The 16,200-nt window shown below is 35.3% G+C and overlaps 1 protein-coding gene across 5 annotated transcripts in view; it reads left to right on the forward strand.

Moving 5' to 3' along the window:
* The first annotated feature begins 585 nt into the window (after positions 1–585).
* The window catches only part of magi2a (membrane associated guanylate kinase, WW and PDZ domain containing 2a), a 213,646-nt gene continuing 198,031 nt past the window's right edge, over positions 586–16,200 (forward strand). For all 5 annotated transcript variants that reach the window (XM_079868394.1, XM_079868391.1, XM_079868392.1 and 2 more), the window contains exon 1: positions 586–1,042. In XM_079868394.1, the coding sequence (XP_079724520.1) occupies positions 760–1,042 (283 nt within the window). In that variant the 5' untranslated portion in view covers positions 586–759. The remainder of the gene's footprint in view (positions 1,043–16,200) is intronic.

A 16,200-nucleotide genomic window follows, 5' to 3' on the forward strand; every position in this document is an offset into this window, starting at 1 on the left:
AGTCAGGGCTGACGATATGATTATAGTTCCGTTACTTTCTTTCTCTCTTCTTTCTTTTCTTTTCACTTCTCTAGCGGGAAGCGTCTCTTCTCTCCTCCTCCTCACATCACATCCGGCTCAGTTTCCCGAGCAGTTTGGACTCAGTTACAGTGCAGCGTTATGAAGTCGGATTCGTGAAAGCGAATCGATTCGAACGGACGGTTCGTTTCAATGACTAGACTCACTAATTCATTTGATTTGTCGCCTAATATTGCTCGCATAAAATCCGTTGTGGTTTTTTAAGTGTCGAACGTGTCAGAGAACTGTTTAGAAAAGTTGTTTAGAAACAATTTACCGAATAATTCGAGCAATTTATGTATTTAGCACGCAGCATTTTGCTTATTATTTTCGTGCGTGTTTAATGAAATTATAAAGTCAATTCAATGTGTTTTCGTTTACGTTAATTCACTTGTGTCAGAATTTGCTCTATCAGGTCATTTACCTTACAATTTTACTCCCAAAGTAGCTGAGTGATTCACAAACGCTTCGCGATTTGGTTCGGACGAATCATCAAAAAGAACCGGTTCAAAAGAACGGCTCATTCGCGAATCGGACATCACTGTTACAGTGAGTGGAGCAGTTTTAAGAGGCTGCTGTGGATCTGCTGCTGATATGGAGACTCTTCCCATCCACAGACACTGATCGTGCAACTTTAGTGAGCTGACTGGACGGATTACGCACTTTCATGGCTGCTCTCCGGTCACATTAACAACTCCAAACATGTCCAAAAGCCTGAAGAAGAAAAGTCACTGGACTAACAGAGTACACGAGATTGTGTTGTCCAGGGGTCCGAGTGGTGATCTTGGGTTCAAGCTGCAGGGAGGAGCGGAGAATGGACAGTTCCCCGTTATTGGAGAGGTGAAACCGGACAGGGGCAAACTGCACCAGGACGATTTACTTCTGGAGGTGAATGATACTCCAGTGGCCGGACTGAACATCAGGGATGTGTGGGCTGTGGTCAAGCACTGCAAAGACCCTGTCCGGCTGAAGTGTGTCAAGCCAGGTTAGTTTAACTTCATTATCTATCTATCTATCTATCTATCTATCTATCTATCTATCTATCTATCTATCTATCTATCTATCTATCTATCTATCTATCTATCTATCTATCTATCTATCTATCTATCTATCATTGTAACATAAGAAGAAAGTGCTAGTGTTGTTTAAAGTTTCACAACTGCTCGGACTCGCGTGTGAAAGTTGTTAGTTTGTTGCTATAGAAGCGCGTTGGTGTTTCTGGAAAGGGGGGCGTGTCCATCGCCACATTTTTTTAATGCTCGAATAACAATAACATAATAACATTGCCAAGGAAATACATACAGATACACACAAAATAAAATAATACATGATTTCTACATAATTGACACACATCCTCACACATCTTACAACAAATTGAGAAAAGTTACAATTTAATACTAATAGTAGCCTAGCTAATAAAAAATATTTAAAAAAATCTAAAAGTTATATAAAATGATGATCAATTCACAATTTGCTAAAGTCATGACAAGGACAGACACTACAGTTGTATTAATACAATAACATACACAAGAATAGCTTCTGAATAAATGGATTTTCTTTAAATATTTCTTCATAATATTTTAGGAATCTTAGGTTTTTTTTAATTTTTTTTTTTTTATTTCAAGTGTCCATCGCTACAGTAGCGCGTCCTGGTTATGATGTTACGTCATCTTCACTTTTACAACGTCATCGTGCTGCTGTATATTCTATTAAATGTTTGTAAACTTCTTGCTACATTTACCTAAATTGTGCTTTTTTTGTTGACACTGAAGGTTTATCTTTCCGTTATCCTTCAGTTTAGTTTGTGTTATCATCAGGCTGTAATCTGGGCTTTGTGGGTGTGCCACGGTTCTGAAATACATCATGACATAACTATTTCCCCAAAAGGCCTGTATCTGAACCTCACAATCACACTGTCATGAATGATGCCAGTTTAGTTAAACAAAGTGCCTTGTCCTTTCTGTTTAGTAACAGACCCATAATTGTAAGCATTCTAGCTTCTTTAAGATTACTGGTTTAGCGTGTGTGTGTGTGTGTGTGTGTGTGTGTGTGTGTGTGTGTGTGTGTGTGTGTGTGTGTGTGTGTGGCATATCTTCCTTTGACATAGATTTTGCATTTTAAAACCCACCTTCAGTAAATATCTTCTAGAGCAGGGGTTTAGAAATATTTGATTCAAGGATGAACCCTCAAGTAGGACAATCCCACGTAAGGGATCCCTTCCTGAAATATAGTATTTGTTGTTCTTAATGTTAAACTTGAAATATTAGTTTTAATCAGTAACAACAAAAATACTACCGGTAAGATTAATCCCCTGATTTACAACCAGTATGTATTGTTAGAAAGCAGAGCGAAATGGTAATAATGTATAATTTGGTAAATATGACTTTTTCTGTGGACTTCTGTGGAGCCGGTTATCGCCTTAGTTGAGTAAAATATATAATTCTATATAGTTCATAATAACAAAAAAAAACTTCCTTGTATATTATAATAATGAGAACCTTTCTCATAAATATGACTTTACATCTTGTTATTTTCAGAAAAGTTCTATAATGTCTTAACGTCTCATGAGAAACTTTCTCATAATGAGTTAAAAATCTCATAACAAAAAGAAACTTTCTTGTATTAATGATTTAACAGCTCTTAATGAGAAACGATGACTTATCTAAAAATAATGAGAATATTAGAAAGCAGAATGAGACAGTTACAGTAATCTTTCCCCTGAAATTTACTATGGAAGCCTGTTTCTGCCTCAGTTGAGTAAAAATATGATTATGTAAGCAATAATAATGTGAAACCTCACAACAATGACTTAACATATCATAATAATGAGAAACTAAGTTATTAATATGAGAAAGTTTCTCATTATGATGTTAAGTCATTATTACTAAGTGTAAGTCACAGATTTTTAGATTATTAGAATAAAATTCTCATTATTGTGATTTACAGAATCATATTTTTACTCAATTTAGGTGAAAACAGGCTTCCATAATGACACCCCCCACCCCCACCCATCCTAAATACATGATTAGATGCCTGTATTTTATAAGCATCCCACTGTTCTTGGCATCACCAAAATATTCTGTTGTGAAGTTTTGGCTTTGGATGATTATCGTTGAACATTGAGATCAAAGTCAGAGGCCCTACATTTCAAAAAGAGGATACATTTGACATGGCTACCTTGTTTCATTGCCATGACCCTTGAATATTGCTGTAGGCACAACAAAATCAAGAGATCAATAACTTATATGAAGCACTTTCAGTTACAGCACTCAATTTCAAGTCGCATATTTTAATTCGCCAACCGTCACCTCCCCCTTGCCCTCAACAGAGAAATGCTTGTTCAGCTTTACAGAGGGTCAAGGATGTGCTGTATCATTTGTACAGCAAAAAACAAACACACTTTATACAAAACCTTAAAAATATTCAGACCGCTTGGCCTCATAGTGGGAAGTAGCACTTTTGTAATTCAGTGCTTTTATGTGTCTAAATTATGCCTTTATTTGACTTGTATTTAGTAGTTGAAAGACATTGGATAAAATAAATAAATAAATAAATAAATAAATAATATATATATACAGTACATATATATATATATATATATATATATATACATACAGTATATATATATATATACAGTACATATATATATATATATATATATATATATATATATATATATATATATATATATATATATGTGTGTGTGTGTGTGTGTGTGTGTATGTTTCAATCATGACAGCTCTCGGAGAGATTGGCATGGTAATGGATAAGGGCAATGCTAATGTATTTGGTCTTGGTGGACTATAGCTGCTTCTGCTGTTGATTATTTCTGCTGCCTGCTGCTGCAGAGCAAGTATGGATTTGCTACTGCCATTAGATACACAGACATGCTGCTGCGAGCATACTATGTAAGATATGTTGCTGCTGCTGCATAAATTGACATAGATAAATCCCGTAGCAGATCTAGGCAGGTGGAGCTGGGGAGGTGGAGGGTTTCAGGGAAACTCTGATAGCGCACTGTAGGACTAGCCTACAGCAAACACTGAACCAGACTATTTAAATGTTGACCAAGCAATCTCATTGGCTGCAGGATCAGGCCAATCAGCTTGTGCCATGTGGTCATGATGCGATTGCTTGTAGATTGTATGTAAAGGGCCTACCTGTAGCCTGCGGCCTCTAGAGTTTCATGGCTTAATATATATATATATATATATATATATATATATATATATATATATATATATATATATATATATGTGTATGTATGTATGTATGTATGTAGGGGAGCGCGGGGCACAACCTAACGCGGGGTTAGTTGTAACACGCTTGTTTTAAATACTTCCGCACATGCTTGGATGACGAAACTTTGTGTATTTACTAGTTGCCATATCAACACTATATAGAAAAAAAATTCCGCCAAAATTATTTTATTTTTGGAAGATATCCATAGACATTTATTAAACCATAGCAAAAGTAAATTTCTTACTTAAGTTAATTTTTCATCTCTATTTTTGTGTTTATTTAAAATAAGACAAATCTGATATTATATTAATCTCCAAGATGTTATTTAACAGTTGAGATAGTTATTTAATGCTTCGCTAACTAGCAGAAGACACTAGCAGGGTTTAAATCCCAGTTGTGCAGGCGGGGGCATGTTGTAACACTGCGTTATAATGTGCCCCTATTAGAAATATGCTATTATATTCTATACTTTTATTAATTTTATTGAGAAAACGTGAGAAAAAGGTGACTAAAGACTGAGAGTCAATGTTCAGAAATTACTAATTATTTATTTGTTTTGAACTATGTTGTATAGCTGTGTTTTCATGTGTTCATAGTTAAAACTCAAAAATTTGTTTATATTTAATTATTAAAAATTGCCATTATTTTATATGAAAAAGTTTTTTAATTGTATTTTATTTAGAAAATATTTTAGTTTGTTTTGTATATTTTTTTTTATTAGATCAGATAACATTTTAAGCTGTCATATTTTATGTTACAATGTGCCCCACACATGTTACAATGTACCCCACCTATGGGGCATGTTGTCACATTTCACTTCCATTTCGGGGTATATCAAGAAAAAAGTATACACTGTATTAATAAAACAAAAACACATAATTGTACTAGACATGTGGGAAATTAATGTGGGAAAAAAATAAATACTCTGAACCATAAGTAGATTTACACAAATTGATAAAGTCAAAAAGCGTTACTTTGTGCCCCGCTCTCCCCTATATGTATGTATGTATGTATGTATATATATATATATATATATATATATATATATATATATATATATACATACACACACAGTGGCTAAATATATGTGTGAGAAAATGGGATGCGTGTGAGGTTCACGTCATGTGCAGCAGCGGCAGATCTTAAAGTCACAGCAGCCACTAATTCTCTCTGTTGTTAATGTTAATCAAAGAACAAAGAAGGTAACAGAGAAAATTACCCACTGCTCTTGACTGAATCACTTTTGTAGCTTTAATAAGGATTACTGTAATCTATATTTAATTTATCATTTATGCAGTGCAGACTCTTTATTCCATTTCTGTATATTCCTAAATGTTAGACAGCTATGGCCACAGGTAAAAATATGTCATTTACTATGGATTTATGTGAGGATTGTTTTAAGTTCACTTAAATGAAAAGTTTTTATATACAGTGTAAGTATATATATATATGTGTGTGTGTGTGTGTGTGTGTGTGTGTGTGTGTGTGTGTGTGTGTGTGTGTGTGTTGGCCAGGTCATCCCAGAAGGCTGTGTAAATGTGTTTGTGTGTGTGTGTTTGTTTGTGTGCTATAGATAGTATCTATGATTTCATACTGGTAGTTAAAAAGTTTGAATTTTTGTTGAAGCGTTTCATGTAATATTTTTCTTTCTCAAGTGCAGTAGTAGTGGGCCTACTTGATATTCATTGGACACAGTAGTAGGGCAGACACAAAACTGTGGTCGCTGTGGTCAGATGCCTAGGTAAGTACCCTAAGATGAGATGTCTGTAGCATTCATCTGTGAAATAACAGGTTGTGAGACACACACACACAAACACACACACACAAACACATTTACACAGCCTTCTGGGATGACCTGGCCAACTTTTTGATGTCTGGGTTTTAAGTTATCAGCGAGACCGTTTGGCGGAATCATTTTTCATATTACTTTGAAATGCTGCAAGGCGACCTTTAAATGTAGTTTTGTTACAATATCATAATTATGGCACTGCACGTTATTGTATTTATGTTTCATTCATCCCCTTGGGTAGAATGATATGAGGTCGACATAAATGATCATCTTTCAGCCGCCAGTTATAATTGTAAATCTAATTTCAGATTAGAAGATGTAATTATAATCATGCCACTGAATTGATGTGTTAATGCGCAATGCTTCTGGTCATTTTCTCTCCTGTTTCCTGTATTTGTTAACCCTGGACTCTGTGTTTGATGTTCCTCTCTTCACCCACTGCTTGACCTACCAATCATAAACCGTTTAGGGCCAGCAGTTGGCCACATGCTAGTTTAAACCACACCAAGAGGTCTGTATAACTGGGATGTGACATCGCATAGATAGCAAGTACACATTTTCTGGTACTCAGCTCATGGGGGTTGGCAACCTTAACTAGAAAGTGTTATTTAAGATAGAAAAAGCCTTGTGATGGAGCCGGCACCACAGCAACCGGAAAGCATGAGATCATACTAGCGTGGTTGTGGCATCTATAAACCTAGGAAGTTTGACATGAGTTTAGATCTGTTTCACCAGGCTGAATAAAAAGAAAAAGACTATGGCTCATCTTGCACCCTTTGTGCTATGTACATGAAGGGTAGTTTAAATAGTGTGGCTTTTTTAAAAAGAGGTGTGCTGTTACTTTAAGTGACTGGACTGGAAACTAGTTGTGACTTGATTATTTTAATTTGTTTACTAAAAAGGTTTACTTGTCCTTTCTGCAGGTTACACTTACATTGTTAAATCAGTAGGTGGAGTCATGAGAAATTGAGTCATTGTAGGTCAGTGTAATTGTGTCAGAATTTGCTTTGGTAAATCGTAATTTTGACATGAAAAGTCATAGTTATGAAGACATTCACAAATTCTGAGATACTAAATGATAATTATGACTTTTTATTTTAATGATTTTCAAGATGTTATATTTAGAAAATTATGAGATACTAAATAATGAGATAAAAACGTTTAAATTATGACAAAATTATGACATAGATAAAATATCTTGACAAAAATTTATTTTTCATAATTATGACTATTTATTATAAACTGTCAAAATTATGATTTTTATGTTATGATTATGATTTACCAAAGCATTAATTTTGAAATGATGATACTAAGTCATAATAAGATTAAAAAGACAAATGTTTTGTCATGGTTATGACTATTAATCTCATAATTTCAACTAAAAAGTCATAATTATGACAAAGTTAAAATTATGAGATAAAGTCATATGAGATAAAGTTGAAATTATGAGTTAAAAAGTTGTAATTATGACAAAGTTGAAATTATGAGATACTAAGTCATAATAAGATTAAAAAGTCAAATGTTTTGCCATAATTGTTACTTTTTATCTCATAATTTCAACTAAAAGTCATAATTATGACAAAGTTGAAATTATGAGATACTAAGTCATAATGAGATAAAGATGAAATTATGAGATAAAAAGTCATAATTATGACGAAGTTGAAATTATGAGATACTAAGTCATTATGACAAAGTTGAAATTATGTGATAAAAAGTCATAATTATTACATAAAAAGTCAAATGTTTTGCCATAATAATGACTTGATGTTTTGTAACTATGAATTATCTCATAATTTAAACTTTGTCATAATAATGACTATTTATGTTATGTTATGTAAGGTTCTTCAATGGCATCACTGCGAAAACCCCTCTTGGAACCTTTATTTGTTTAGAGTTTAGAATTGATTTTAAACTGATGAACTATAAAAATGGGCAATAGTCCTATAAACTCGCATTGAAGCAGCTACCTGAGTAATATATTTGGATTTGAGCAGGTTAGCAACCACCTAGAAATGACCCAGAACACCCTATCAGTCACCAGCAATGCCCTAGGATTCAGATTCAGAACACCTTAGCAACCGCATAACAACACCCTAACATAATCTCCATAGGCTTTCCGTGAATAACAGTAAGGGACTGCCATAGCAGAGGCAGGTGGCTATGGCAGTCCCTACTGTTATTCACGGAAAGCCTATAGACCTTATGTAGCCCCGCCCCTTTTCAGCGCTGCACTCGTTGTCTTTTGTCTTCCGGTCGACTGACATTTGTTAAGACATCTGCTTTAAACATTACAGTCGTCATGATAACTTTCTTTAACTTTACATTAAGTAAATCCACTTGAAAATCGAATTACTCCTGGACAGCAATGCCATAGAAATATCCAGAGCGACCGCAAAAACGGAAGTTAAAAGACAATATTCTAAAAATGGCTCCACCCTTGTTTCTCTGGCGCATACGGTCTATAGAGATTGTCAAAGAGTACAAGTACCCAGGGACAATTTTTGACAATCTGCTTAAATTTACTTCTAATACAGAGGAGATATTGAGGAAATACCAGCAGTGGCAGTACCTTTTAAGGAAGCTCAATTCCTTTGGAGTTAGTAAGAACATTCTCACTATGTTCTACTACTCCTAAGTGTCATTACATTCTCTATCGTCTGCTGGTTTCATTCTATTAGCCTCCAGAATAGAAATAGTCTGGAGCGCACGGTTAAAGTCTGCTCAAAAATTAGTGGACTCCCTATTAGGGCTCTTTCTATTATAAGTGAACAGCAAACGCTGAGGTTGGCTGGAAGGATTTTACGAGACACTTCACATGTCATGTTCTCTGTTTTTGAGTGGCTTCCTTCAGGGCGACGGCTTCGTTGTCCATGCTGTAGGACAACCTTTGTTCCAAAATCGGTGCAGCTTTTAAATTCTCAACCATCTCTGGCCCCCTTGTTTACCCCTTGTTTTTTTTTTTAATTTGTACTCAGTTATATACATATATATTTACGTATTTAATCATTCTTATATGGTATGAACTTGTTTTTTAGGTATCCACTCGTAGATTATAATTAATATGTATTCCGTGCACATTGTGTTATTTTATGTTTTTATGTATATTGTCTACGTGGCCTTGTTAATTGCCCCTTGGGGACAATTTCTTCAGAAATTATAAAGTCAGTGTTTGTTTATGGGAGCGCAGGACCAACTACAGTGTATGATATATCTCTGGGAATTGAGCAGACTCTAGCCTCAGGAAAGGCAGGAATGGTTTCCACCCCGTCTAGACAAGTGAAAATGTATTAATGCATCTCATTCATAGTCTGGATCTCTATAGCAGCCTGCCCATGAATCTTGAGTCGTCTTGTCATATGTCTATGTGGGTTCTGTCTCCCAGGTGTTTGCATGGCACCCTGGTGCTTGTGTAGTAATGATGCATGCAGTCATCCAGAAATCCTGCAGTGGTCAGGAATACTGGACCTCTGGTGATCTGGAACCGTCTTCCGCCCTCAGCACTTTAGTTATTGTCAGTCTGCATGGTGCAACACCCATGAGAGGGGACGGAGTTTGTGTTAATGGAGAGTCATTACTCTTTAACACCTCCTCCCTCTCTTCATCTCTTAGTCTTTCACTTTCGTTCAAGTGGGAAGTTCTCTCAAGGGAACCAGCTGTGGTGTTTTTAACTGTAGCAGCTGTGAGCCCACTTTTTTCTTCCCCGCTTTTTTCTCTTACACACTCTTGATCTGTTCTATATCTAATACATGATCATAGGTTATATATGACATTTCAGAGCAGAACGCACTTGAGGAGCTACTGTATGTAATTCCATTGCCTGAAGGACGGCTATTGCGTTGCCCCTTTTAATGACGAATGAATGTTGCTAGGGCTATTGAGCAGTAGGATTTATTTATCTTTTTCTCAGTTCATTTTTATGTGTTACTGGTGAAAGATTATTAAAAACCACTGGAAATTAGAAATAGCTATCCAGTGGTCTCCACTGAAGGTATCTCAAGCTGATAACAAACACAACCCGGACATGTAAATGCAAATATTATTAAAAATCAGCATATTGAATATGTATTCATATATTCCATTTTAGAGGAATTTCTAGGACAGATTAATATTTTGTTGTGTCAAGTACCAATCCATAATAATATAATATTTAATAATACTATGCATGTAATGTTTTGTAATCAAGTTTTACTTTGTATCTAGGCAAAAAATATTTTAGTGATGGAAATAAAAGGTGTCAATGATCAATTTAATAAATAAAAATACAAATTTATGACATTTTATGTTATAAGTGTGTGATTTACTAAAGCGTGATTTTCAAATGAGTGAGATACTAGTCATAATGAGATTATAAGAGAAAATGTGAGAGAAATAATGAGAGAAAATGTCACAAGTACGACAAAGATTTTGTCATAATTATGAATTTTTATCTCATAATTTAAACTTTGTCATCATTAATAGTTTTATGTCATAATTATGAATGTTTAATGTGGGTCCTAAAGCTCTCGCCTGATCATAACCATACCTTTTCCAGTGATATTCCCCTGAGCTTTTCTCTTTTGTAATGTCTCTCAGCCACTCAGATCTCCCTCTTGCTCACTCTCTCTCCTCCCCCCATCATGAGTGGACACGCCCCCTACTGCCGATTGGCTACAAGTGTGTTGTGGTTGTTATATACAAATGTCATGTTTTGCATATAACACGTCTAAATAATAAACGTACTGTAAATACAAAAATTCATACAGTACTGCTGTGTTGGGTTGTATGACGTTCCTCTATATTCAAACATGGTTTTGATTGTATCTGGGCAAACTCCATATACTCTATATTCTTCCAAACTTGATTGGTTGATTAGTACGATTGTGATTCCTGTTTCAATGGCAGGGCATTTGCCAACTTAGTAGACATTACAAACATTGCATGTCAGATGTTTATGGAATATACATGTTTGTCTGACAGATTTTGAATGGATCATTTGCATGTGATGGCTCACACAATGAAAGAAGGTTTAGATGTTGTAAAGAGTTTGACAATTTCACTGAGAATCAACTCATCAGTTTTGATCAACAAGCCATGTGCATTTTGTTATTGTGCAAATTGCAGACATGTTCCAAAACTCACATGATTTGCTTAAATCAATAAGAAATTCAAATCTGACGTGAACAAGAAACTAATTGTTCATAGATCTGAACTTATTGTTTTGAGAGAAAACAAAATCTCATTGGAGAATTGAAACTGTAATATAAAAAAAGTTAGAAACACGCAACTTTTTCAGCAGAATTACAGGGAATATTTCAGCCTACATATGTCGAACAATATTGTGGTCAATAGCAGGGACCTTGTAAGTAAAAAAGTTTTACCACTGACATTTACCACATGCTTGGCAAATGGATAAATTAAATGCAATTTTATCATTCAATTGAACTACATTTTAAAGCTATTTTAGGATTGATTTATATTTCTTGTGTGTATTTTAATGAATAAATTAATAAGTTCCAGGGTTTTTTTTTTTTTGCCACTCTTAGTCCTCCATTGTTTCTATTTAATGGAGCACATATCTAACAACATTTAATCTCACCCAGGATCAATCCATCCAATAGTATTTGTCTTAACCAAATATCCTGTTTAAATCACTTTGTATTGTATGAGAGCTTTGAGTGGTTTCTCAGTGGCTTATTAGATTTACCTATAATTTGTTTGTGGCTGCTGTAGTATTTGTGTAAGAGTGAATCATAAGTGAATAAGGGCCAATCCAGTAAAAGCGTGTCTGAGTGGGCCAACAAATCAAGAAGATTTTCTGCCAGAGGATAGCACTGACACTTGTTTTAAAAAGACTTGAGTTACCTTTTTGGCATCATACAGAGTGAAAGCGTATGAAGTTATGTTACTCACACTTATAGGATGGGTGGGTGGGTAGACGGAAGGATAGATAGATGGATGGATGGATGGATGGTAGATGGATAGATGGGTGGATAGATAGATAGATAGATAGATAGATGGATGGATGGATGGATGGATGGATGGATGGATGGATGGATGGATGGATGGATGGATGGATGGGTGGGTGGTATGGGTGGGTGGATGGATAGATAGATAGATAGATAGATAGATAGATAGATAGATAGATAGATAGATAGATAGATAGATAGATAGATAGATAGATAGATAGATAGATAGATAGATCTAGACAATGTGCCCTACAGCTGTGTGTGTGTGTGTGGCTCCATTGCTTCCTTACAGCCATGTCAATTTATCACTCCTTCATGGCTGTCTGCTTGTTCACATACCCTTGCTCAAGGACGTATGATTCATCAGTCTGAATATATCCGATTAGCAGGAACATTTGGGTCGATTTTATTTCACTTTAAATGAAATCACCTGCAGAGAAAGACATTTGCATTACTTGTGTTGGGACAGTTCAGTTTGAGTGGAACTTACATATCCAAGTGTCCATCTCTCGTCATGTCCATTGCTGTGACGGGCATGAAGAAAATAGTTTGCCAGCCAAGAGATCTGATCTCAGTTCTGTGAGAGACATGTCTGAGTCAGACATCATATCTATTGTGTCTCAGGTTGATGGATATCAGTGATGAGCAGCGCTGTAGAGAGAGAGGGATCATTTTGAGTGAAGCTGTCTTCTGAGGCATGTTTGTTGAGGAAAGCGATTGTACAGTTGTATTTGTGGTTGATGATTCATATTTCCTCATGAGGCTGTTACTCAAGGAGTCGGCAGTCCTCCACTTTAATTTGCTATTCCTAAAGCTTGTAAGATCGAAACTAATTAATTTCTAAGACTCAATGAACGTGTGACTCTTCCTCCCACAAGAGTGCTTTCAGTACATAACAGTTTGGCGTCTTACTAAGGCTAATGATGGAGCAAAACCATGACAGAAGTGTCTTGGGAAACATGATTTTCCAGGCCTACAGTGAAGATGAAGGCTTTGTTTAGAGTTATAGTGTACTTCATAATGGACTGCCTACTATGCAGTATGCATTGAAAATGACCTATATTTTAAAATATACAACATGAGTGAGTATATATACTAGGGGTGTAACAATATATCATGTCACAATATACATAAATGCAACAATATGTATCGTGGATAGTGACAATATGTATTGTGTATAGTTCACCCAAAATGAAAATTATAGTGCATGAAAAATGTCAAGTTTACAGAGTTTTAGTGTCAGTACTACATTAAACTACTATATATAATGTTGAATATAATGCAATGGGGGAATATTTGTGGGTCCTGATAATGCCACATGTTACCAGTAAAAAGTGGCTTAGATTATGTTAAATATATCTAGTCAGTGACATAGTGAAAGCATATTCATCTAAAATAATTCAGTTTTCAGCTTCAGAATCATGAATATGTGTATTCTGGTGTCACTATTGTCCTGTGCTTTGGGTTACCAGCACCCAATGTAATACCAAATGTAGCATTTTAATCAACAGTTAATTTTTTGTTAACCTTTTATCATATGTCTTTGAGCATCACAATAATATCGTATAGTGAGTTCAGTATTGATATGAATCGAATCGTGACATGAGGGTATCATTACACCCCTAGTGTACACATTATATATAGGTGCACAATATTTCAATGCCATATTGGCTATTTTCTGTTATTAGACACATATTAGACATTAATTGGCTGATATTGGATATTTAATTGTGCATGCTAATTTCCTCTATACATTTAGATTACATTTGCTGTTAACTAAAGCTCACTAAAGTTCGTATTTAAAAAAATACTTCAATGTTTAGCAAATATAACAATGAATATCCATTTTTTCTTACCGCATATTATGTCATGATGCCTAAATTCACTTGTAGCATTTTTTGTTTATTGGTCATAACATAAAATGAATGTTCGGCTTTCTGTATTTGTTTGTGTGCTTGTATTTGCTTTCAACTGCCAGAAATAGAGCGATAAACGGCCAGAGAAAATACTTTGATGACTCACTGGAAAAAGAATGAACACAATCAATACAAACTTGTGTGTGTGTGTGTGTCAGGGGATCTTTTTGTAACTCTTTCATTTGAACTGTTATTGCAGAAGGCCAAGGACAAAGTCCTTTCATGCACTCCAAGTTTCATATACAATTAAGATTTATTTCAGTGAAACATTCTGGTTCTGTGAATATTGACACACTATGTAATGAATGTTTTATATTATTAAGAATTTCTTTTCATAACGGTGAATGAGTACAATAGGTAAAGTCAGCGCTTACATTCTCAAGGTTCGAGGGAAGAAAACCCAGTGATTTAGATTAGATTTGTTCTACATGTGCATGGTTATGATTAATAACTCGGCGGAAGCCTAATTGTTACTGTTGCTGGAATTAAAAATGTTTGCCAACTTGCTCTCAAGATTTAAGATATTAAAAATGGGAACAATTGAATTCTTCCAAAAGGTTCATGTAGAAATCAATAGTATCTGCTCATTCAAATTCAGCTTCGGGCACATGGTTTTCTGATGTCATTTCTATGAATCACAACCTTTCACGGTGAAAACGTCTTTTATCAAAATCTGCCCACCTCTTGTTGCCGTGCCACTTATTGAGATTCATCTTCAATGGAATAAGAAGTTCTGCAGCTTCTTTTGTTGAGAAAATAAAAAGGCATGCTGTATTTTCAACTCTCTCACAGTACTTCCATCATTTTACCATTATGGCACCAAGCTGTTTGTGGTCAGCATGTCCTGCCAACGCAGAACATCTAAAAACAGCTTTACCTCTGACATCACCAGCAAGAACCTGAACTCACAAGGTAGAGAGTCTGGTCAGCTCAGGTCTTTCTCTAAAAAGTACTACTTCATCCCATTATTTTTCCTTATTTAAAGGAAAGGCATTTTACTGTCAATGTTTCAATGCTGAAACTTTAAGAGTTTAAGAGTTAAGAGTTGCTCTTACAGTTTTAGTTTGTGAAAATCATTTGATGATCGATGGACTCAAATTGTACACCACATCAATCTCTTTAGGCCACTATTGAACTCTAGTGTGTCTGTTGTTTAAATAGAGATCTTCTCTATGCTGATTAGTGCAACGATAATACCATTCTATTATTGTGTTCCCAAGAAACGTTGCATTTGTTCACAAAACTTTTCACATCCTCTCAAAAAGTTTTTCATGCAAACACAAAAAGCTTTGAAATATAATCCTTCATCCAATCTCTTTTTGTTTTTTCCATCCCCTTGTCCCTTTAAGGGGGGTTCATTAAAGTACTCAAATGCATCATAACTGAGAATGACATCTAAATCAGTACAGTTTTCTTCTGTGGTGTCATTGGAGTTTTTGTTAACAGGTTTATTTCTTAGCTTTAAACCAAGGTTTATAACAGTGTGTGCATGTGTTTAGGGTGTCTTTAAAAAAAAGTGTTCAGTAATTAGATGTTAAGGGAGTACAGCTTTCCTCAGCTGAGCTCACAAAGTCTTTCAGAAATAGGCCATCAATGCGTCCACTCAAAAATAAAACGCCCGTCTCCCACTCGACTCACTGTCAGCTTCTTCTTTCCAGCCTCCTCTCCTTCTCCTATTTCCCACATGTTATAACTTCCTCTCTGCGTCAGTTTGTTTTTAATTAATGCCTACTGTATTATCTGAAGTACGTGAGTCCTGTTGTTGGCTTGGCGTAGAACTGAGGCGGCTTTGTTTACCAGCGCTGCGTCTGCTTGTCAAGAGCTCACATGATTAAATAAGTTGATTAACTCAAAACAAGTCTGATTGGAGGTCGGGCCGTCTGGGTTTGAACGGAGGTCGGGATTTGTACCTACAATGAGTGAAGGAGCTCTGAATTAGAATCAGACTGTAAACATAATACAAAGTGCAGCAGAATGCATTGAATAATATTTCTTTATTTGTTTATACAGAGAATTTAATGTTCAGGTCAAACCATTGCACTATTACTGATTTATTGAAATTATTGGGTAAATGATATTTCAGTGGTGTAATACTTAGGTCACTTACCTCACAAGTGCTGTCAGTGTTTCAATGCTGAAACTTTGGTTGAATGAATGGCAATAATGCCATTCTAGACCATGATTGGCTTATACATTCTGCTCTTCAATTGCATTGTCTAATTAATCAAACTCTAAACGAGCATTGAATCAA

Source organism: Squalius cephalus, assembly GCF_949319135.1.
Source record: "Squalius cephalus genome assembly, chromosome: 4".
In the NCBI taxonomy this organism is placed as follows: Eukaryota; Metazoa; Chordata; class Actinopteri; order Cypriniformes; family Leuciscidae; genus Squalius; species Squalius cephalus.